Here is a 25,271-nt window from a genome sequence, read left to right as displayed (position 1 = left end):
ATATTTGCGATGTTCTAGGTATCTTGAGAAGTGCTGGGGATACAAAGAAAAATAAGGAGCTCACAGTCTAATGGAGAACATAATTGGAATCAGACAAAATCTATACAGGATCAATGAGAGAACTGAAGAGAGAAAGCCATAATATAAATGGGTATCAGGAAGGATGTCTTGAAGAAGATAGCATTTTAGTGGAGACTTGAAGGAAGAGATGAGGAGGACAGCCGGAGAAAATGGGTGTTGTTTTGTGAGTAACGAGGTCTGCTTCACTGGATCTCAGAGTATGTAGAAGGTGTACAAGGACTGGAAAGGCTTATGATGGAAGGGCTTTAAAAGTAAAAGAGAATTTTATATTTGATCCCAGAGGTAATGGGGAGCAATAGGAACTTATTGAATAGGGAGGTGCCATGATCAAACCTGCCCTTTAGGAAGAGTATTGATAACCAAGTGGAGGAAAATCCTGAATGGGAAGAGACCTGAGGAGTAACTGGATAACTATTGTAGTTTAACAGTCTTGCACCAGGGTCCTGGCAGTGTCAAACGAGAGAAGAGCCACTGCAGACATGAGAAGTAGCAGAATTTGGCAACTGATTGGACATGGATGTGGTGGAAAGAGAGAATAAGGAGTTGAAAATGACTCCAAGGTTGTGAGCCAATGTGAGTGGAAGGGTGCGAAGGTGAATAAAAGGGAATATTTGTAGGGGAAAATGAGGAGTCCAAAGATTTAGGTTAAAAACATTCCTCTGTTTGTGATCATAGTGTTCAATGTTTCTTAATCAGTAGCATAGGCATTCTAATAATTGTTGTACACTGAACTGTAAAACAAAGCTTTCTTCCTATATCCAGTCTTCTTTGCTCCTCCTTTGAATATTATTCTATCAGGAGACTAGAAGTAATGCATTCATTTGGAAAAATAAATCTTAGTCTTTTGTTCCAGGGAACAGATTTGTTGGTCCCTTTTACTTCACTTCAAAGAAACTAAACATGTTATTTTGAGTGGGTTTATATGCTTTTGCCTCTATTGTTTAAAAAAAAAACACAACAAAAAACATATTCCCTTCATCTTGATAGACAGATGGTCTTAAAACATCTGCCTCGTGATTGAACAGAACTTTCTGAGTTATTGGAATCGATAGTTGTTCTCTTGTTTTCAGACCTAAATAGCCTTTAAAAAAAAAAAAAAGACAAACAAGTTTTAAAATAAGGGAATTTTTTTCTTTCACTAGCACTAGGCATCTTTCCCACTCCTTTCTCCCCATCTAAATAGTGAATGGTGTTATTTTGCTAACACTGCTGTGGGGTTTGTCACCATTATTTAGGAAGTGAGGGGAGGGGCATGTGAGAGGGAGAAAGAAAAGGAGAGAGACAGAAAAGCAGATAAGAGAAGATAGGAGTGAAAGGGAGACCCAGAAAGTCAGGGACAGAATATCTTAAGTAATTTTCTGGTTACTGGGTCTGAGACTCTCTCTACTTGTAGAAACAGGGAAATGGAAACTTTCCAACGGTTTATATCTGCAGTGGGGAGGTTTAGGATTAAGGGAGTCCATTGGAGTGGATGAGCCTGGCAAGCTAATTGTATCACCCTCTTGTAATGTATCTGTTGGGGACCCTGACTGGGTAAACCTAGGTAGCTCCAAATGGCCCCAAATTACCAATTTAGCACTTCTTTTAGACATAATAGATTCTAATATGTCTCATAGACACAAAATGGAGATTAAAACAAAAATCTCTGAAGCTAAACTCAGAACAGTTGAGAAGACTATTTATCTTCCATCCAGTGAGGGAACACGGAAGAACTAGTGGCTATACCATAAAGGATAATAACGTGAATACTTGGGTAGAGCTAGATTTCTTGTTGTTGCTTTTTTGTTTTTAATATTGTAGGAAAATATATTAAGTCTATTAAACATTAACAAAGAAAACCAGTTATATAAGTAAGATATGCTAGTCTGAATCCAGTATCAATTTCACCATAGCCTTTATAGATGACTTGAACAAAAAAACAAATTGAAAGCAACTTTTTTCATGGACAACTCCTTGTAGTGGAAGCCTTGAACTTGAGTATATTATTTAGAAAATTCTATTCATGTGGTCAGAAGAAATCAACTGAGGACATGATGTGAGTAGTATAGAATTTGGAAATGTACGTGGAAATGGTTTTGGAAGATACAAGAGGAAAAGTTATTAAGGCTTCCTATCCTGTTCTAGGGTAAAGACTCAAAATGCTTATATTAGAGGATAAGAAAAGAAGAGGAAATAGATTATTTCTAATACTATGCAACTTCCCCAATTCCCCTCTTTCCCTCCACCCAGTTTAGACTATTTCTAAAGGTTGGTTTGTTATGTATTTACTCCATTTAAAAAGGTAACACTTTAATAATTCTTCTAACAAAAATTCCAGGAAATATATTTTTGTTGTTTTATACTGTATTTACTTGACAGTGACTGGGTACCATCCCCCACTTCCCAAGACTATAAGCTCTTTGAAGGGCAGAGATTTTGATTTTTATTTATTTATTTATTTATTTATTTTTGGTATCTCCAGCAATGGTTCGGTATGTAGTTTGACAAAATGACTCCACTGGACCAGGCCGTGGCAAACCACTATGGTACCCTTGACAAGAAAAACCCAAATAGGGTCATGAAGGGTTGAGCATGACTGAAACAATTGAACAACTAAAATAACAACAAAATTCAGGCATTCAGTATATGCTTACCTGAGTAAGTCTGAAAAGAATCAAATAGTGTTGAGGACGCAAGGAAATTAGAGTCCATCTTAGTGGGAACACATTGCTTTAATTGATGCTATATGTTGAAGAGCTGTTCTTTATGGCACTGGTCTGCTTTTCAGTGCAGGATGTAGGATCACTTTAGAGTATTTGCTGTATCTTGAAACAGTCTTGACAGCTTTTTTCTTTGTGTGGGACAAGTAAACAGAGAGTTAATAGAATTGGTTTAGGTTCCACGATCCGCCATGTGACATGGGCTGGTCACATAACCTCACTCTGTTTCCATTTCTCCTTCCAAATCTCCAAATTTCCTTTTCTAATTTACCAAAATGTTATGAACATGAATTTATAAAAATGCTTTAGGCAGTTTTGAGAAAAGATGCTGTCTAACTTTAGAGAAGTACCATATCATTATTAATATTATTATAATTATTTTAGTTTATGGCTTAAGAATTAGAATATTGTCTTTCAGCTCAATTTTATGATGCATAACCCCAAACAGTATCAGAAAACCAAACTAAGCATGTGACTATATGAAAGACCTTCCTCAAATTCTTTTATGATGATCTTATGTATCTATCAGCAATTTTCAAAATCAGCATGTCATATGTCTTCTTTGAGACCTATAATTGAACAAACACAAGTATGGTTTGGGTTAGCCTAACCACTCTAAAAGTAATATTTATGTCTAAAGAAAAAGAAGATTATTTTTGTGATTCTCCTCAAATATGTTTGCTGTCTGAATTAATTTACTCCATTGGAAGAGGAGTAGCTGCAGTAGAAGAGGACTGTAAGCGGGATAGAGAATAAGCATTTATTGAATGCCTGCTATGTGCCAGGCACTGTGCTAAGCACTTCCCAAATATCTTATTTGAGAAGGCCAGAAAATGAGGAGCTCCTACTCTTGCTTTTAACCAAATATTTAGTTTGATATTGGATCTCTGGTTTTATCAGTGTGGGTACTCTCCCTCTCTAATTTGACTATTCTTCAAGAGTGGTAGCCATCTCTAGGGTAGAATTGGAAGAAAAAAAAAATTTACATCATAAATATTTTGTATTTAAAAGTTGTACATAATAGATTTGCAATTTTATGTGCCATCACTATCCTACTACGATACAAAAATCCTTGTTTTATTTCATGAATTAAAAATATAATGAAAATTTAAAAATTTTAAGAATTCATCACCTTATGCCCAACTTGGTGTTTCTTAATGTAGCTAAAGCCGATTCCTGAAGCCTTTCAAGTAAGGTGCCATGTGTCAGGGTATTCATTCTAATGGATTAGCTAACTGTAGGTTTCCTCGTCTCCCTTCTTTCCCTGCCTCAGAAATCCTGGGAACAACCAGAGACAAAAGTGAAAATCACCCTAAGTAAAATTACTAATAAAGATGTAAAATCTTGGAATTTTCTGTTATTATCAATTAGTGTAGATCTATCTTTTATTTTCTAGCTTGAACAACAAACAAATTTAAGATATTTTAAAGCTATTTTAAATGTATTTTAGAATGTACTTATTTCTGCTTTTTAAGTGAAATGATTTGGTATTTTAAAATTAATAATAAAACAAGCTTCAATTATCTGTTTTCTACAATATATTACATTGGGTTCTGAGGGAGATTTGAAAGTAAATCAGATAGGATCTTTATCCCAAAGAGTATATACAATAGTCTTGTTTGATTCTCTTTAATTTTTATTATTCTTTGGTTGTTTGCACTTTTATAGAGCATTCTTGTCACCTTTCAGCAGTTGCCTCCTAATTAGTGACCCTGAACCCAATCTCTCCTTTTTCAAATTTGTCCACTGCCCAGCTGCCAAAATGATAGTCCTAAAATGCAAGTCTGGCTTGTCTCTTCCTTGCTCAAGAAGGTCCCCATTGTGTCCAGAATAAAATACAAATGTTACTATATCAAAATCTTTGCTACTCTAGCTCTAGTCTGCCTTTCTAGACTCATTACACATTACTCTTTCTTTTTTTTTTTTTTTTTCACATTCCAAATTCTAGACAAATGCATGAAATTTCATCTTACATCTCTTAGGTGGGCCCCAATGCCTGGATACTCCCCTTCCTCAACTATTCCTTGAAATTCCCTTCTATGTACAGCTAAATGGCCACCTCTTTCACCTTGTTTTCAGTTTTCTATTACCATTTCCTTACCAGCCTCCCTTTTGTATTCATTCTATATGTGTCCACTATTTCCTTATTTATGAACATCGCCTGTCCTGCCCAGAAGAATGTCAGCTCCTTGAGTAAGATTCAAGCCCCACTTTTGTATTTGTGTGTCTGATCCCGAGCTTGGCACAAAGTAGCTTAAGTTATAAATGCTCATTGATTCATTGATATTTCAGTCTTATCAATCAACAATTTGGTCCAAGATGTTTATCTCTTAAGTCATTTGATCTGTGTTTTACTCAACAGGCTAGATTTATTGATTGATTGATTGATTGATTGATTGATTTATTCATTCATTCATTCATGCATTTATTTTAAGATGTCATTTCCTCTTTGATGTGGGGGTGAATTACTAAGCATGTAGCTAAATCTCATTCACCATCTTGTGCACTGCTGTAGAACCTGTTCATGCTATTTGTGTCCATTCATTTTGACCTGACAAAAACCCTTAAGACTTCCATAGAGCAACAGTACCATCCTGGAAGAGAGTAGGAATAAGAATGGCCCTTGTGTTGGAGGACATAGGAATGAATAATTAGCAAAACCATAGTGGGTGTGTCACCTCAACACACCACTTTTCTGCAGGATATTAAGGCTTACCTGAATCAAAGTTCTAATCCTATCACTATTTACAACTGCTGTTTTTTAGCTTCTATGTGCCAGAAAACTGCAAGAAAACTTAATAAGTTAATTGGCCTTTGTTGTTCAATCCTCTACCAAATGGACAGCTATAGAAATGGACTTGTCTTATGAATCTAGTACAGTTCAGTTCTTCAGTTGGTTAACCTGTTCAGTCAGGACAATACTTTAGACATTTAAAGACTTGTTTTGTGTTCCTTTTGTGGATTTCATTTGGGAAGTTGGGATTGGGGCACAATGAGGGATCAGTTAGCTTCTTCCTCGTGGGTTTTCTTTTTCAGCTATCATCCTTTAATTTTCTGTTTTCTGTAGGAAATTATATAGTGTGTGTGTGTTTGTGTGTGTGTGTGTGTGTGTGTGTGTGTGTGTGTAAATTATATAAAAAATTCTATAGGTCTTAGAGAAATGGTTTGAGAAGAAGGAATGAAATCAAGTGAAGCCAATATCAAGTCAACTCAAATTTTGAGCATCCTAATTCCCAGCTCTTTTCTTTCTTTCTAAATTTTTACATTTTATTTATTTAATATTTTTCCCCAGTTATATTCAAAACCAATTTTATTTTATTTTATTTTATTTTTTAAAGATTTTTGAGATCTAGCCAGGGCTAGGCCTCTGCTGACTTGGTCTGCACTGGGATTGAACAACTAAACTCATCCTGTTGCCACAGACCCTCTCTCCTGACCTTTTGGGTCCTCCCTGGTGTCCCCAGTTAAGAGGTCCAGAAGCCTCTAGCACTGCTGCCGATTCAGAGGTTTGCGACACTGGGGTACAGCAGGAGTTGGGGCTGGGCCTGGGCTGGGATTGCACACTGGGCTTCCACCCTGGTTCCACAGACCTTTTCTGCTGACCTTCCAGGTCCTCTTTAGTATCTCTGGGCCGAGACTCTGGAAGCCACCAGTATTGCTGCTGATTCAAAGGTTGGGCCTGGACTGGGTGAGGCTCTGGGTGCACCCAGCATGCTCTGTCCTGGGACTGCATGCTAGATTCCCCAGATTGCTGTCACAAACTTTCTGCTGAGCTTCTAAGTTGGCTTCATCTGAAAAATGCTCGACTGTCTTTTGGGGTGTTCTGATGTGCTAAAATTTGTTTGGAGTCATTATTGAAAGGAACTTGGAACAGTTTGGGGAAGAAGCCAGGTGAGTTCCTGCCTTGGCCCACCATCCTGGAGCCGTCTCGGCTAGTCCTTTTTGATGAAATGCAAAAACCTACCACCACTGCATTGCATTGCTTCTGTTGTTCATTCTCTTGTCCCTTCCATCATTGTGGATAATGGAGAGTTGAGGGCAGTATTTCATGCCAGTAAATTCTACATCACTTTTTAATGTTTCTTGACTAAATATTCCTACAATGAAATCTAGCAAGCATTAGAACAAAGTGATACACAAGTGCTGTGCATTTTTCTTGTGATTTCTGAAATAACATCACAGTTTCATTGTGAATTGGGCATTTCTAGTTAATTTCATCTTAGGAAGAACATTGAAGAACTGGAGAACATTGGATTGAAGGACAGTGGAAACGATCTGAGAATAACCAATATTCCCATATGATGAGAGACAGACACTATTACATGCCTGTTTCCAAAGCAAATGGGTAGGCCTAGAAATTGGACATGGTGCTGCTGTTGTTGCTGGCATGAAACATTCCATTTCCTGACTCTGGGCATTTGCATTGACTGTGCCATGCCTGGAATTCTCTACTTTCCCATTTTTACCTCCTGGCTTCCCTGGCTTCCTTCAAGATTTAACTGAACTCCCACCTTCTCTTCGTTATGCTATGTGATTATCTCTAATTTGTCTTGCCTGTGACATAATTATATGTGGGTTGTCTTCCTCTCATTAAACTGTGAACTCCTTGAAAATAGGGATTTTTTTTTTTTTTTTTAAATCTCTAGTACTTAGCATAGTGCCGGGCACATGGTAAGTGCCTAATAAATACTTTTTGACTTGAGTCAGAGAGGATGTATGATGTAGTGCTTCTCACACAGCACATCATTTAATCAATATTTGTCAAGTTGAATTGAAAAGAGAGCCAAACTGGAAATCAAGACACCTGGGTTTTAATGAAGACCTTTTCACTAAACAGGCTGGAAGGCCTCTGGTTGGACTATATAGCTCTCAATATCCCTTGTCACACTGAAAAGTAGAGGTGGTGTTGTACACTGGGAAAAGGGGATGGTGACATTGGTAGAGGGTAGGGAACAGAAAATGAAAAAGTGAGTATTTTCCTTGGGAAAGATTTTAGTTTTCCTGTTTGAATTTTTGGTTAAAGAACTAGCTTCAGAGAGTCAGGAGGAACTGGGTTTGAATTCTGCCTCGGACATGTACATACTAGCTTTGTAACTGAGTAAATCAGTTTATATGTCCTAGACAACTTCTCCAGGCCTTAGGATGCACATAAAGTAGAAGTCTGTTTTGTTAGAGATGTTTCCTTAACAGTAATTCCCAATGTCAGTGAAATTGCACATTCAGCCTCAGTCCTATTTTTAGATTTTTTAGAAGAAATGAAAAGTTGCTGGTGGTTGGCACTAACACTGAGGATTTATGTAATCCTATAGTCTGTTAGAAGTAAAACTTGGTCCACAGATGATCAATATAAACTATTGGTAAAAGATTCTTTAATTAAATGCTATCACTATCTGTGGTTGAGCCATTTTCCACTTTCTAACTTGGGAAAACTGGATGAATGCTGATTTTAAAAAAAAAAAAAAAAGTTAACTAATTTTGAGTCTTTGAGTTTCTGAGTTTCTCCTAATGGAGGAATGGGATTGGAAGAATATACCAGGTTGCTGGAAAATCCACTAATGAGATACTCAGATCCAGGACAGAATATAATGTGACTTTTCTGAATTCTATGAATCATGTTAATTTTACCTTTACAATCACCGACTCACTCCCCACATAGGTGTTTAAAAAAAACCCAACAATTATTTGGCTTTTAATAAGGCATTCATTTGAATATCTGACAGTGTTTTTGCCTCCTTGTCCATTTTAAGTACTCCTGTGCCATTTTCTTTTTAATGGTAGCATATGAATGTACTGAACAAAGATTTTAAAAGTTGTAAGTCCTTCAGAGAAGATTTTTCAACTGCACACATCCATTTTCAATGGAAAAATTTGGGTTGAGGTCAGTGGAATTGAGCCACATCTTCTTTATTGAAGAGTAATTTTCAGAACTTCAGTATTAGGCAGTTTCAAAGCATAATAATGGTAGCATAGCACTTTCTCCAAAACAAGATGATACCAGTAGAACACACTGGTCATCACTAGGGACATATATCACATAGGAATTTGTTATTATTTTTAATTATGTCTCAGTCAAATTTCCATGAATTTTAAATTTAGGAAACCAAGATCGCTTTATTTTTAAGTGAGATTTCTATCTTTCTGTCTTTTATAATAATTAGAAAGGGCGCAAAAAAAATCCTTATTTATTGAAGAAATTATTGGCAGTGGTACAACTTAACAACCCATTATGTTTGTATAGCATTTTTAACTTTGCATAGTGTTTTTTTCAATACAGTATGACCTATCCCAACTAACACTTGTTATCTTTATTCTCTGTATTTTTTCTGCATATACTTATAAATTTGTAGGTTGTCTGCTTTTAGAGCTCTTGGGCTCTCCTTGAGAAAAGGAATCGTGTCATCTTTTCTATCTCCATTGTTGGGCATATAGTAGACAATTAATAAATGTTTGTGGATATATCAACTCCATCAAAGAAATGAGTGTTAGGTAGGGTGGAGGTTGTAATTGCCATCCAACACATGAGTAATCTGAGCCCACTAACATTATGCTCTATCTCTCCATTTAAGAATCTGAGTTGAAGCCAAGGCCAGAGCTCAGTCTTCTGATTCCATATCCCCACGTTCCTTCTGTTAAGACTCTTCAGAGCACACTTGTTGTCAGGCTGCTTGTAGAATGCTTCTCTTCTTTGTTACAGAGATAACTGATTGGAATGTGTATAGCCAAAAAGAACAGGCATCTTAAAAACAAAAAATTATTTGATTTTTAATGAGGTTTTCATTTAAGTATCTGACAATGTTTGTCTACTTGCTCATTTTTAAGTACGTTGTATGTACATTTTCTTTTTAATGACAGTGTATGAAATATACCTAGGAATAATTTTTTAAAGGGCCTACGTCCAAACTTGGCTTAAGAGAGATTGTTCAAATAAAGTAAGAAATGTCTGTTTTGAAATATTGGGTATTCTAGAGCAGGGTTTCTTAAACTTTTTTCTCTTGTGACTCCTTTTTACTTGAGAAATTTTATGTAATCCCATATAGGGTTGAAATCAACAGTTTAAGAAGCTCTGTGCTAGAGCAAGAGAGATTTGTGAGTGAGGAGAGAATGAAGGGAAGACTTTATTTCTTCCCTACCCCCATCCCCATGATGTTATCTGATTGCTGTTTCTTTCATTTGGCCTAAGGAAATAAGGTTGAAAAGCTGTTCTGTTAGGCCCTAGTGTGATATGGGCCTCTCTGGTCTTTCCTAGTGGTTATATTTAATTCTGGGTTATACCAAAATTTTTCTAATCCTGACTGGCTATTTATATCCAAGTTCAAATGCCCTGGACTTTTAGATTGGTTCCAGAGACTACACACTTAGATTATAATACTGCACCCACTGTAATTTAGCTCATTTCAGCAATTGTAGAAATTTATGCTTGTGTTAGCTTGCACTGGATTTCATCTTCTTTTCAGATAGATTTTCAAATATATTTTTAATGGTACAAGCATCCAGGGCAGCTAACTGACCTTAAGTTGGTGCAATTAGAACAGTAAATGGCCATGAAGAAGATGAAACACATCATTTCCAAGCCAGTTACAGTGTGTTCACATACTTGAAAGCAGAAGGAAAAAAAAAAAAAAGTTGAAACTGGAAAATTTCCCCTTCTTTTTCTAGTGGCAGCTTTCTCAGGAATCATACAAGTCAGCATAGGATGTATAATTGTGAACTTGTGTACTAGATCAGCATGTGTGAGTATGAGCCAATGTGAATTGGGATTCCTGTTTTGAAGGACATAGGTGGGGCATATGGCCCTTAATTTGGGTGTAGTCCACCTTACTTTTTTTCATCCAAATAAGCTTCAGTGAAATTAGCTGTCAGTTGAATCCTTCTGAATAGGGGGAAAACCCCCCAAACAAACCAAACTCAGGAAAAAAATTTTAAGTTAAAGCCAATTTGGATATGATTATGCATGTCATTTAAAGATAAAATGCTGTGATGACAGCCCTTTTCACTCCTCCTACTTCCTTCTTTTTCTTTGATCACCTAGGAACCCATTGAAATTTGAACTCTTCTCTTGGCTACCCCTATCTCTGATAAATGGGCCCTTCCTTTCTCCTCTCTTCCCTTCCTCCTCCTCTTCCTCCTCCTCTTTATTCAGGGCCATCTCCATTCATCCTGATCTGTATTTGGCCACTACACCCAGATGGCTCTGGAAGGGAAAGTGAGGCTAGTAACTTTGCACAGCCCTCTGTCCCTGAAATCCAGTTCACTTGCATGTCATTGACTCACCTCCCGATGGCATGGTGCTCTTTGGGAATGAAGGGCAAATAAGAAACCCATCTCCTTCTTCCCCCACTGTCCCCCTCTCCCGCAGCTCTTTCTTCACCTAATTTGCTCAGGCACACCCAGCCTTGACTCTTTTTGTAGCTTTGTTTGTGATATGTTTTGTCTTCCTTTGCTCTGGATTAGTCAACCTGTGAACATCTTCAGCCATCTCAGACCTCTGCTTTGTGTTCCCTATCATTGTATTTTGCTGGTGCCTTGGTGGCATTGCATGCTCCTAGAATGACTCTTCAATACAAGCATTCCTTTGGTGACTGGAGTAGAGTCTACCAGGGAGGGTTTTTAATGAGAATTTTTAAGAATTGGCCGTAAAAAAAGAACAGAGGAAAACTCATGGAGATCAGACACTTCCAGCTCCTGCTTTTGGAGGAGGAATAACTTTCCACATATATTGTTTTGTATTATAATCAGATGGAATCCGTGCTGGGCAGACATTTGCCTATTTTTCCATTAAGTTCTTAGAGCAATGAAATTTCTACTGATCCAAAGTAGAACATTTATTTAAGTTAGGACAGCAGCACAAACTGTGTGTTCAAGGACACAGTTCTATAATGCCCAGTACTCACCAAGCCACATTTCTCCAAACAAATAATATATTTTCCTCTAGCTTTTGGATCTATTTATTGTATAATTCCTCTTAACCCCTCCTTCACCAGACCTTTCCAAAGGGCTCTAAGCCATGGATTGCTCCCTCTTTCCTTTGAATTCATGGCAACTACTGGTCATTTGATTTAGTTATGATATTCCTAGTATAATTTTCACTAATGATCTTTAGCCTTCTAGTCCGTATATCCCTATTTTTTGGCTTACCTCACCAACTAGACTGAGTTCCAACTAGACTATGAGTTTCTTGAAATCCAACCTATTTTCTTTTTCTTTTTTTTTTTTTTTTTCTTCTTTCCCCTGTAAATAGTGTGGTAGACTGTCAGCACCAAGATGCTACACGTTTCCTTACCAGAAAGCCACTAATAACCTAGCGGCTACCTCTTAATGAAGTCTCAATAGACACCTAAACTTATTCCCCTCTCCCTTTCTCAAAAATTTCAAATATGACCTTAGCATTTGGAAAAAGTTTCAAAAGAAAAATAATATATACAAATTCTTTACTTAATGTTATGAATTCACGGTATGTATGTTTCATGCATCATTGACAGTGTAGTTTGAAGGTTTTTGGGAAATAAAATCAGCTTGGCTCTTTTATATTAGAATGCACATAGCCACACAGTACTACATCATCTGTATTGTGGACTTTCCATGAACATTCTTTGACTTACTGCTCGTCTTTTTTTGGAAGTCCTGGCCTTGTGTTTTTCCCATAAAGCTTTAAATGCAGTTTATCCTTTTCCTGCACATTATGGTGGAGTTAATACCTTTGACAGTAATGGGAGTTTGTATGTATGTGGTACAGGAGAGAGGCTATATAGTGAACAGTGTGTGTGTGTGTGTGTGTGTGTGTGTGTGTGTGTGTGTGTGTGTGTGTGTGTTTTATTTTTTTAAAAATATATACCAGCCAAATGTCATTTAAAAATAATTTAAGAAATGCACTTGAACTCAGAAGTATTTAGCATCATCCCTTGGGATCATTTGATTCTTTTGCTTAGTAGTGCTGTTTTTGGAATGCAGTATTCATTGTGTAATGGGACAATAAGAAAAATAAATGGTTCCAGGTGTGCTGAATATTAACTCTTTTAGTGATGATTCAGATGAGTTCAAACCTCATTCTGGAAAAACAAAAACAAGAAACAACTAATGACAAATGAAGATGATGAGAGCACCGTGGTTGGCGTGCTACCAGGGAGGAGAAGAATAATTGCAAATACAGGACCATTTCTTTAGAGGTTTTGTGCTATATCTAATGACTGAAGAGTGTTCAGTTCTATTGAGCTACCATTAAGTAAAATATAACTGGACTCTAGATGTTTATTTGGAATTAAAATGAAATCTTTGTGCCTAAATATTATTCAATATCATTAATAGTCTTCCCTTTCAGTTCTACCTGCACATGTTGCTTAGTTTTAGTAGTGGCGATTATTTACAATTTGTTCTCTGGGTTGTTTTTGCAGGTGTTACAAGGTGCTCAGTTGATAGCACTAGCCTCTGCTGATCCGGCCACTGCAGGAGTCGATGGGTCACCTCTCCAGGGAAGTGATATCCAGGTCCAGTATGTCCAGCTGGCTCCAGTGACTGACCACTCAGCCACGAATCAAGTATGTCTTCTCCCCTATTGGAAGTGGGTACATTATAATGGGGAGGTGGGTGTCATGGCAAGATTTATGGGTTTCCAGAGACTTCATAAAGAAATCTGCAAGTCCTCTGTTTTTAGCCAAATAATGATTTTGCAAAAATCAAAAGTCAAATCACACCAAATCTATCACATTAAGACTTTTGTTTTAGTTTGAGCCCTTAACATTGTCAGACCCTGCTGGCTCCTAAGGAGCCTGCCCTCCTGCAGATCCTAGCCAGCCTACAATCTACCTGACACATGTGGTTCACATGGTTCCTCTCTCTTGTGTCTTCCTCTCTAACTAGTTCTCCCTGGTCCAAACTAGGATATTTTGTTTCCTCATCCTCATTTCACATCTTTTGATCTTGGGTCTCAGATTCTTTCTCCCTTTAATCTCCCCTTGATGAAAATTTTATTCCATCTTCCAATGCTAGCTAAGTCCTCGTATCATTGATTTTGGTGTTCTTCTTGCTTCAATTGAGACCCTGGGTGAGACCTCTTCTGCTGGGATTGTCCCCTCAACTTGACTGTCCTTTGTTCTAACACTCAAATGGTACTGCCTCAGGTGATGGGAAATTACCTTCTTGTTGCCCTCATGACCCAAATAAATAGAATTTTCAGTTTGGAGGTGACCCGAGAGCTCATCTAGCCCAATTTATCCTGAGCATGAGTCCTTTCTATGACATTTCCAACAAGTACTCAGCCAGCTTCAGCTGGGAAACCTTTAGTGACAGTAAAATCACCATCTCTTGAGCAGATCTATTTCATCTGGGTGAGACTTAATTGTCGTTGAGTTTTTCCTTAGATTGATGAGCTTCTATCACTGGCCCAAGTTCTGCTCACTTAAGCCACCCAAGATAAACCTTAGCCTTTCCTGTGCATGACAGAATTTCTAATATTTGAAGACAGTAACTATTGCCCCATTCATCAGGTGGTTTCTTCTTCAGGCTGAATATTCCCAATTCTTTCACGTGGTATTCATTCTGACATTTTGTCGTATCATCCCAATACAACTTTCTCAACAAAAGTCCTAATTGGTTTAAAACATGGCCTCCAGAAGAGAACATTATATTTCAAAATGGTCTCACCAGTACAAAGGCTAATATAATGTGGAGGAAATTTTTGTTGATTTGACTGGAACAAAACAATTGCTTCCCTTTGTCTGGATGCTTTACTTCTGCTGATATGGCCAAAGATCACCTTGGCTTTCTTAGTCTGTCATGTCACTTTGGAATGGTTGAGCGTGTGATGAACTAAAAGCCCAGTTCATTTTCTCCTGAGCTGCTATGTAACCCTACTTCTTCCATCCTTGATTGGTGGAATAGTTGATGTTTTTAAATGTGAGTGTGGGACTTGACGGTGATGGATGACCATTTTATCTAATTCAGTTAATAAGGATGAAATATCATCTAATGTGGCAGCTATCTCCTTTCATATGATTCACAAATTTGATAAATAGGTTATCTATGTCTTTAGTCCAAGTCATTGATAAAAAAGTTGAACAGAACAGGGTCGATGATATTGTTTGGACATCTCAGATTGTATATTCTGTAGATGTATCAAACTCAGCGTGTCAAAATTGACATAATTATTTCTCTTCATTCCCTCCCCACCCAATTCTTTCAATTCCTCTTTCTGTCCTACTTTCCTGTCCCTCTCCGGTGCTCCACCAACCCTATGTCATTCTCAGCTCCTCATTTGCATTTCTTCTGCCCGCCTGCATGACATTGTCAAAGCATGGTGTTTTGATCTTCACAACATCTCTGTTATCTGTCCACTTTTTTGCTGTGTTGTAGGCCCACATTGCTGCTCCCCTGGACTCCAGCAGTCATTCCACCCTCATTCACGCGCGCGCACACACAGACACACACACACACAGACACACACACACACACACACACACACACACACACACACACACACACACACACGATGTATCTTGTTTTCTTATTTGTCCTCTCCTATCAGACAGGGAGCTCCTTGAGGGCAGCTAATCTTCCTCCTGCTTTGTGGGCCCCCTCCCTCCCATGCCTAGCCCAGTGCCTGAGGTAGAGTCAGTACTCAATACATGTTTACCAATCCGTTGAGATGGCCATCCTGGCTGACATCTCACTCTCCCATCCGCATTTCCCCATCTTGCCTGCAGAGGCCACCTTTCAGACACCCAGACCTATGTCTCTGTGCATTAACCTAATACACTCATCTAGTTATAAAATCAAATAAGGTTAATCTGGCATGATTTAGTGAACTCATGCCTGCTTCCCTGAGTGAGTGCTCACAGATTATCCATTTAATAATTCATTCTAGAATTTTTCTGAGGATCAGTTATGTTCCAGTCTTCACCTTCAGCCCAGTGCTTCAGCTCCTGTCACGGGTCCTTGGGTTTCTGGTTGGTGAGACCTCACCATCTCTAGCCCGACTCAGACCCCCTCGCTGCTGCTCACCGGCCATCTTCCCACTATGGTCCTGCGCTTCAGCCTTCACCTCCAGCCCAGCATGCCAGCTTCCTCCTGGGGGCCGGGCTTCTGATTGGTGGCACATCCCCATCTCTAGCCTGACCCAGACCCCTCTGCTTTTCTTTCATGCTGTGGCCATGCAAGTGCTGCCTTCCCCACACCTGTCCCCTTTCCGCCTCTCACTCTGGTAATAAAATAAACCCACATTACCATGCTTGCAAAGCTCCTGTCAATCCTTTGATTGTTCTGTGGCTCCATTCACTGTCCCTTTCTTGTATGTGTGGTCTCCCCCTCCTAGAATGTACGCTCCTTGAGGGTAGGGACTATTGCCTTTTGTATTTGTATTTCCATTGCTTAGTATAGTGCCTGTCACATAGTAAGTGCTTAATAAATGTTTTTGTTCATTCACTCATTATCTTGATTTGAGCATTGTGAGTCTACTCCATCCTGTTATCTGTACCATAAGCCTGCACTTTTCCACATTGCCCGCAGGGAATGTCATGGGAGAATCTTCATTAGATACCTTGCTGAATTCCAGATGTATGTCTCGATAGCATTTGTCTAATGTAGTCATCTGGAAAACTTGCAAAGAAAAGGAAATGAGGTTAGTTTGGTATGACTCCTAGTAATCACCGATTCCCCAGGTGTTCACAAATTATCCATTTAATCATAGAGTCATCGATCGTTCTTCCTCGAGTTGGAAGAGACCTCAAAGGCCATTTATCACTTTAATCCCCTTTTGCCTGTCCTCTCCTAGGGTTTTTCTGAGGATCAGTGGCAAACTCCCTTAGCAGTCTTTGACTTCCCTGACTTGTTTTTGCCATTTTTAGAAAATTGAAATATTTTGCCCATATCCATGACCTGTAGCACCTCTGGGTAATAGGTCCAGCCTATGTGCAGATAGGTAGGCATTTTAGACATTGATTAGTTTTTGCCTTATGATTCATAACATAACAGAATTACAACTTGGAGAAGAGACTGTTTAACAATTTTGTTCAAATTTATTTGTGACAGTGTCCTGTATTCCCATCAATTCTAATAATATTTTGTTACTTTGTTTTCCACATTTTTGCTCTAACTAGACAACTACTTATCCACACTTCCATTTGCAGCCCCTAAACTATCCAAGTCTTAATCTCAACTCCTTTTTTCATTCAAAAAACATGTAAAAAGCTGGGCATGTCGGTACTCACTTCTAATTCCAGCTAGAGATGGGTGAGGAGGGAAGCTGAGGCTACTGGATCACCTGAGTGCAAGAGTTCTGAGTGACAGTAGGACTAGAGCCCATGGGCTGTTCACACTCAATCCTACATCAATAGAATCAGCCCCTGGAAGACAGCCCAACCGGCCAGCATCAGAAGTGGAGCTGGTCAGAGCTTAAATGACATTCAGCTCTGGTATTGAGCCTGAATGACTGCTCTACTTCCAGCCTCGGTGAGACAGGGAGACCCAATTTCATTTTCCCATTCCTTCCCATTCCCTCCCCCCCCCAAAAAAAAAAAAGTATAATAGAAGCTTTCTGGATAAAATGAAAATTTTTCTAGACTCAAATTGTCCTTGGTGCAAGTCTTCAAATCTGTTTTTGCTCCCCTGCTGTTTACTCTTCCTTTTCATTGTGTACTTTGTTTTGCCCTTTTTCTTTTCCTTGCTGGTGTGATTCTTTGTTAATCCTGACTCCAGTTCTTGTGTATGCCGTAGCTTCTATTTACCCACCTGTTTCCTATCTTCTGCTGTTTAAGGCTGATCTTTAGTTCACAAGTACTTTTGCATCATCAGATGAGTTGTTGACTTCAGTCTAATTCCCTCTCCACTCCCAAACTAACTTAAGCATGTTCCTGACTCTCTGATAGTGCCTGTCAGACACTAAGCACTTAATTCCTTTGCTTCCTTCCCTTCTTTCCTCCCTCTCTCCATCCCTCCGTCCCTCCTCCTTTCCTCCCTTCACTGCTGTCCATAATCCTAGCTCCTATCATTGATGGCACTACTCCATAGCTTGATATATGATCCAATCATAGAATTTTTGGAGCTGGAATGAACCATAAAAATCTTCTAGTCCTACCCTTTCATGTCAAAGATTAGGAAACGGAGAACCAGGGATACAGTCACAAAAGTAGTAAGTAGTAGTGCCTAGACAGAAACCCAGAACTCTTTTCAGGATTGTGTGTTTCCTTGTTCTAGTTAATTCAGATACCTCCTTCCGTCTGCTTGTCTTTTCTATAGATTTAATGTTTCTCTCTCCTTTTTTCTGGTTTTTTTTTGGGGGGGTGGGGGGTGGGGGGGAGAAAGGGGGTATGGGAGCCACCAAAGCATAGATCAAGCAGTTTACATATTTGCTTCTTGACACACATGAAGTAACCCATTCAGGGTCACGTTATTGACAAAAAATAAAGTTCTAGGCCACTTTAACAATATATTCATTTGTAATTTTGTGGTGTTTTAAAGTTTAAGAATTTTATTTTTAAATGTACCACCAAATTCATGAATATTTTATAGAGTATTAGATAATAATTAAGTACACACAATTTGTTTGGTAACTACTTGTATATTCAGCAAAACATGGGCCTGGTCTTAGGGAAGCATTCATTTCAATGCCAAGTCTGATTTTGCCTTGGAACTCTGAAAAAAACACCACCACCCCCTCCATATTAGTGGTGAATTTAAGAGAATCTTTGGATATCAGTAGGGTTTGGGTGTGTTTTGTTTGTTTTTTTAATCTCTACTTATCTCATATGCTACAGAGTGGGTAATTTATCCCATTTCTAAGCACTTGCATCTGTTCCCCATATGACTGGCAACAATAGCTAAAGACACTTGTGACACTTTGCATTGTGTTAAGTTTTAATAGTGTGGTTAACCGCAAAGATTTATACCACACTCAAGATAAACTGGAAAGGAATGTGAAACATGGTAGAGGAATAAACTAAATAGTGAAGGGGAAAAAAAAAAAAAAAGAACCCATCATGAAGCTGAAAATGGTTTCCTTTGATACAAAGTTGAGAGGAATCTATATATGAAAAAGAAGACATATCGTCCTTATAAAATATCTCCCTTCTCCCCCAAATAGAAGAGGTAGATTGATGTAACAGAGAAAACCACTAAAATGAGAGGAGACCTGAATTCTAAGGTTTCTGTGGGACACCAAGCCAGGTGCCTTGTCTGTCTAGGCCTTTTTTTGCAGCCATAAAGTGAAGAGTCTGACAACTAATCTTTTAGGATTCTTCCAGTTTTACATTCTGTGATCTAGGATCTTAATTTTGATATATATCAAATGATATATAGATATAGATATATAGATATATATATGTGTGTGTATGTACACATATTTTAAAAATATATTTGGGTTTACTGTTTTACATCACTAGAATTTCTTTTCTTCCTATCCTTTCCCACAGAGCAAATATAACAAATGATATATATTTTTTAATTTTTATTTTATTTTATTTTATTTTTTTCTGAGGCAATTAGGGTTAAGTGATTTGCCCAGATGTCACACAGTTAGGAAGCATTAAGTGTCTGAGGGCAGATTTGAACTCAGGTCCTCCTGATTTCAGGGCTGGTGCTCTATCCACTGTGCCATCTAGCTGACCTCAAATGATATTTTTTTTAAAAAAGAAAACGAGGAAAAGGGGAAAAAAAAAAAAAAAAAAAAAAACAACAACAACCAGCAATTTCAATCACTACTTCAAAGAAGTCTAAAAATCTATGGTGTTCTGCAACTATATACTTCCCCCATTACCAGAGACAGTGGATGGAGAATCTTCTTTTATCTCTTTTTTGGGGCTATCTTTAATTCTTTTTAATTTTGCAACATTCACCTTTGATTGTTTTGTAGTTTTTCTTTCCTGTCTACATTGTTGTCGTCATTTTTTGGTTCATTTTTTATCAAGTCCTTTCATGTTCTCTGAATTTATCATTTCTTAGTTAAATAATTCCATCCCATCCTATATAACACACTTGTTTAGCCCTTCCCTAATTGAAGGATGTCTAATTTGTTATCCAGTTCTTTGCTACTACAAAAAGGGTTGTTCTTCATATTTTGGCAGATATGGGAAATTTCTTCTTATCATTGACTTCCTTGCCGGGGTGGGGGTATTTATACCTACCAATGGAATTTTTTTTTGCATAATTCCAAATTGCTTTCCAGAGTAGTATTATGATTGACAGCTCCACCACCAGTGCACTTAGTGTGTCTTCCCATAATCTCTGCCATCTAGATTCTTCTGATCTTTTGACTTTGCTAATTTCCTGAACATGCTCAGCTCTTTTTCTGTCAATCTTGTATTTAGACAAAAGTTTGAAACTCAATAGTCTTTTTAATTAAGGAGATAGGTTAGGGAAATTCACTCAGAAGTCACTCTTGACTCTTAAATCTTATATTTAATTTAATTACTACCTATTAGGATTTAATATTAAATTTTATATTAAATTCATGTGTCTGACTATAGAGGACTGAATACAAATATTCATAGAATTTCATAGGCTTTAGAGCTTGGAAGGAACCTTAGAGATCTTCATTTACAGATGGAAAAAAAACTGACAAAAAAGGGAAATGATTTGCTCAGAGTCACATAGATAAGTGAGAGTAATAGGATTTGAACACAGATCCCCCCATTCCAGAGCCAATGCATTTATTATTTCTTTGAGCTGCTTTTCCTTTCCAGTGCTCAGTTGTTATTTGAAGAGAATAAGCATTAATAATAGCCTCTTTAGTAGAATCAGTCACTATTTTATAATTATTTAGCAATTAATAAATAGCAAGTATTTAATTAGTAATTATTGATATCATTTGCTGATAATCTAAATTTGGAAGAACTTTTCTATAAATATTTAAATTTTTTTTTACCTTTTTAGTCATGTCTATCTTATGACCACATTTGTGGTTTTCTTGGCAGAGATACTGAAATAGCTGCCGTTTTCTTCTCTAGCTCATTTTACAGATGAGGAAACTGAGGCAAATGGGGTTAAGTGACTTACCGAGGATCACACAGCTAGTATATGTATAGGCTAGATTTGAACTTAGGAAGATGAATCTTCATGACTCCTGTCTGACACTCTTTACACTGCACCATTTAGTTTCCCTTTGTTTCCCTTTAGAAAGCTGCAAATCTTCTTTGCCTTAATTCAGCCATTCATTCCCCCCAATCTCTAATGCTCTCATTTGAACATCTAGAACACTTTTCTCAACCAACCAACAAATATTTAGTGTGCATCTATTACAGCATAAGAGGTACATCAAGGGAAAGGGGAAGGAATGAAAGTGGAATAAGAACTTTATTAAGTACCTGCTATGAGCCAGGCACTGTACTAAACAATTTGTAAACATCTCAATTAATTCTCAGAACACCTCTACAAGGTAGGTGCTTTTATAAATCCCATTTTACAAAGAAATTGAGGCAAACAAGAGAAGTTGCAATGGGGCACAGAAGAAACAGGAAGAGATTATACAATTATATTCTACATTATACAATTTCTTTTGGAGATAGACCTAAAATTGATGATGATGGTGGTGGCGACTATGATTTACATGATATTTTCAAGTTTTTAGCATTTTACAAGTATTACATCATTTAATTCTCACAACAGTCCTGAGAGGTAGGTTCTATTAAGGCAGCCATGCTAATACGTGTCTGGGACGATTTGAACTCAGGTCTTCCTGACTCCAGACTTTGACATTTGTTGCACCCTCAAGATATTTTGCATTAAAGTATTTCTTTTGTTAAGATACCTTAAGAGAATCTGTGTTTGGTATGATTTCACATGGCCAATGGGTTTGCATAGTCTTAGTCAATTCACTAAGTAGATCAGAAAGCTAAGTTTGCAATTTCAGTAGGAAAAAATATTTTCTTTTTGTATTTTCACTATATGATTTTCACACCCAGGAACACAAGGGCTCCCACGGTCCCTTCTACATTCAAACAGTTATTTATTTTGATAGTTTGTACTCTTAATAGGATAGCTACATCCAAAGTCTGCATGATGACTTGGTTATTTTGTTTACAAAAATGAAATGAAACTGATACTTGTGAAGTCATTGGGAGCCCAGCCATCTTTGATTCCATTGGCCCATCATAGTTATCGGGGGCATATTTTTCTCACACTCAAGGAGGAGCACAGACATCCTCAAAAACAGATGTTGAAATTGTTTTACTTAACTTCTTTAAATGTTTCTTATTCCAGATTTTCTTTTGAGGAGTTTTTTTTTAACATGTCAGAAGAAGCCTATGTCATTTTGAAATTTTAAACTTATTTTAGTTATAAATGGTCAGTTCTGGTGCTGTGGGTGCCTGAAAGTTCCTACTTATCTTCTGAGAGTCGTTATAATTTGATTAGTCCCCGAGCATGGGAAATATACCCTTTTAGACTGTTGTGGAAAGGGCTTTGACATCAGAGTTCAGTTCAAATCCTGGTTGTTCCTAGCTACCCTTCATGGATGACTAACCATGCACAGATCCCTTCTTTTCTATGCGTCTTAGGTGATCTTATTTTTAAAAACAAACTGTGGACGTCCTTCTAGTTTTAAAGCCTAGGAATGAGCTAGGGAGCGTAGATCACAGACGCGGAGACCTGAGTTCCAGTCCTGCCTCAGACACTTCCAAGCTGTGTGACTCAACAAGTCATGTCAGAAAGGGATAATAAATAATACTTACTTCCTTGTAAGGATGAAAAGAGATAACATTATGTAGCTGTTATGACAATGATAAAACATGTTACTTTTAATGATAGCAGTAGTAACATTACTATCTTGGTTGGGGCAGTGTGTCCTTGGCTCCAGCCTCTTTCTGACCTGTGTCTAGATCTCTTATAGCGGGAGTCCCCCCTTGCTCCTCACTGCAGCACCCTGGTTTCCCTGTAGATTTCAGGCTCCTTTGGCAGTGTGCCCTCTCTTCTCCATCAGTATTAAGAACATCATGTTCAGCAGTCATTCGGTAGTGTTGGGGAAGTAGACTTCTCTCACTCTATGTAGATTCCTGGAGGACAGGGGCTATTTCTCTTTGTCTCTGTCTCTTTCTCCCCCTTTCCTTCCCTCTCTCTCTCTCCTGCCCCTTTCTCTCTTATTCTTCCCCCAATCTATAAATTGAGGGAATTGACTTGCATCTCTACTGGCATTGAGTCTATAGTCCTCTGTCCTTCAAATGAGATAATATCTGTACAAAGTGCTTCACAAATCTTAAAGTGCCATCTAAATGTTAGCTATTATTCTTATTTTTATTCAAGAAAACCTGTCTCATTTCTTGAAAATCACTATGTGTATTTCAAGGATTTCTCTTTATCCTTGGAGTCCCTTGCCAAGGCACCCCACAGGTTTAATTTTTTTTAAAGTTGTATCTGTGTTACTATAGATACCATATATTGATTTTAAAAGTCTAAATGTATGTGTCAGGTAAATAAGAATATTGGATGGAGATGGACATGAGCTATTTTTAAGAAAAGAATTGACAAAATGGAATATGTCATCTAGATGAGATAGGATCGGGAAAGATGGAAGAGAATAAGCATTTACTTAATTCTTGCTGTTTGCCAGGCAGTGTGCTAAGCGTTTTACAAATATTATCTCATTTATAACAGCCCTGAGAGGTAGGAGTTATTATTCTACCTCTTTTACAATTGAGGAAGCTAAAGCAGACAGAGGATCAATGTCTTGCCCAAGGTGACACAACTAATAAGTATGAGGGAGGATGTGAACTGAGGCCTTCCTGACTTCAGGAGCCATGCACTCTACAAAGACCCAAAGATCAGCTTCAAGCTGTGCTGATTCTCATGTGTGATCTTAGTCAAGTCACCTCAGTTGTCTAATCCTCATGTCTTCCATCTAAAAAATGGATTGATATTAGCACTGATCTCGGGGCAGCTAGGTGGCTCAGCAGATAGAGTACCAGTCCTGAAGTCAGGAGGACCCGAGTTCAAATCTGGTCTCAGATACTTAACACTTCCTGGCTGTGGGACATTGGGCAAGTCACTTAACCCCAATTGTCTCAGGGAAAAATAAAAAAAATATATATTAGCACTGATCTCAAAATAAGCACCAAATATCAAAAGGAGGTAACATATGTTAAGCATTCTGCTAATGCAGTGACATTAACTTTGTATGAAAAAATAGTGCAAACAGAGAGAGAATTAAATAAAATGTCAGATACCCTAATAAATAAAAATAGTTGTACAAGCTGCATTTCCAAGCTCTTTAAGTTCTTACTGTACTGGGGACAAGGAGCCCTAAGGGTGGTTTAGTTCTATTTCTTTAGTTACTTTTGTGGTTCTGTCCTCATAGATGTCCTTTCTAAAAATTTCTTCTAGAGCACGGATGCCCTTCAGTCCACCATCCAGCCAGAAATGCAGATCGAACACGGTGCCATCCAGATCCAGTGAGCCAGAAATGAGGACCCAGGTGCTGTGGATCCGGTTGTCCTGGCTGTGCCGATTGGCTGTGGCTTCCATCTAGAGACTTAAGGGGGAAATGATCACCAGCCTTTCTGGTTGTCGATCCCCTGTACATGATCATTGTTCTGAAACCATGTTGTCCTCATGGTTTAATGCATGGGAGGTCAATATATATATACACACACATATATATATATTCTGTTAGAGTGCACTTACAGACAGTGAAATCCTCCTCCAAGGACAAAAAAAATTCTCCTGCGAAATCAAAAGTTGAAAAATAAATTAACATCCCCCACCAGCAGCACTTCCCATTCTTCTGAGTCATATACTATTGGGAGTCTAGAGAAAGATGGATGCAAGCACGGAGCAGATACTTTACTACATATAGAAAAATCAAGAACTAAAATATTTTTCATTGTTTAAATGGCTTTTTTTTAATTTGCTATGGTGTTTATAACAAAAAGAAAAAAAATTGGAAAAAAAAATGAGTGTAAGTATCCAAGGCCTTTGGCTAAGTGTTTTTCTGTTCAGTGTAATGAAAATAGGTATTTGAAAAAAAAAAAAAGACTACTAACAATTTTGATGGAATTGTTGCTTAAACTACTTTTCTAGGAGAAAATGCTATTGAACTGTAATTATGCATTTCTAATGAAATAAATGTGTATTTATGAGCACAGTAGCTTTAATGCTATTGAACATTAGGGGAGTTCGATTTCAGTAAAACTTGGCATTACTCCTGGTTTGAAGCCCATAGGCTCATAGTCCCAACCATTGCTTAGGAAATGATATTCTGGTGCCTCTTGCTGGTACTTCCAATATTTGTTCGCTTCATCTTAGAGGAAGTGTCATGACTATTTTGGACGGTTTCCCACATGATGTTTCTAGAAATGGACACAACTCTGTAACTGCATTTCTCAAGAACTCCTGTAAAGCTGAGTCTTTCATTTGCTTTGGGGAAGCATATATAAGTGGGCCAGCACCACTGGCTGCTTATCGCTGATGTTGAAGGTTAAGATCGCCTCAATATGGGTAAATAATACGGTCCTAGGGCACTTGTATCACATTCTGGAAGATACATTGTGATGGGACAGGGGTGTCTTCCCCAATTTC

The 25,271-nt window shown here is 37.9% G+C and overlaps 1 protein-coding gene across 13 annotated transcripts in view; it reads left to right on the top strand.

The window, feature by feature from the left end:
- The window catches only part of BANP (BTG3 associated nuclear protein), a 234,790-nt gene extending 210,087 nt beyond the window's left edge, over positions 1-24,703 (top strand). For all 13 annotated transcript variants that reach the window (XM_074286246.1, XM_074286245.1, XM_074286243.1 and 10 more), the window contains 2 exons: positions 13,169-13,312; positions 24,078-24,703. In XM_074286246.1, the coding sequence (XP_074142347.1) occupies positions 13,169-13,312; positions 24,078-24,149 (216 nt within the window). In that variant the 3' untranslated portion in view covers positions 24,150-24,703. The remainder of the gene's footprint in view (positions 1-13,168; positions 13,313-24,077) is intronic.
- The last annotated feature ends 568 nt before the right edge of the window (positions 24,704-25,271 follow it).

The sequence above is a fragment of the Sminthopsis crassicaudata genome, chromosome 2 (genome assembly GCF_048593235.1).
Source record: "Sminthopsis crassicaudata isolate SCR6 chromosome 2, ASM4859323v1, whole genome shotgun sequence".
Classification (NCBI taxonomy): domain Eukaryota; kingdom Metazoa; phylum Chordata; class Mammalia; order Dasyuromorphia; family Dasyuridae; genus Sminthopsis; species Sminthopsis crassicaudata.
The sequence above is the reverse complement of the archived record's forward strand: the minus strand, read 5'-3'. Positions and strand labels throughout refer to the sequence as shown.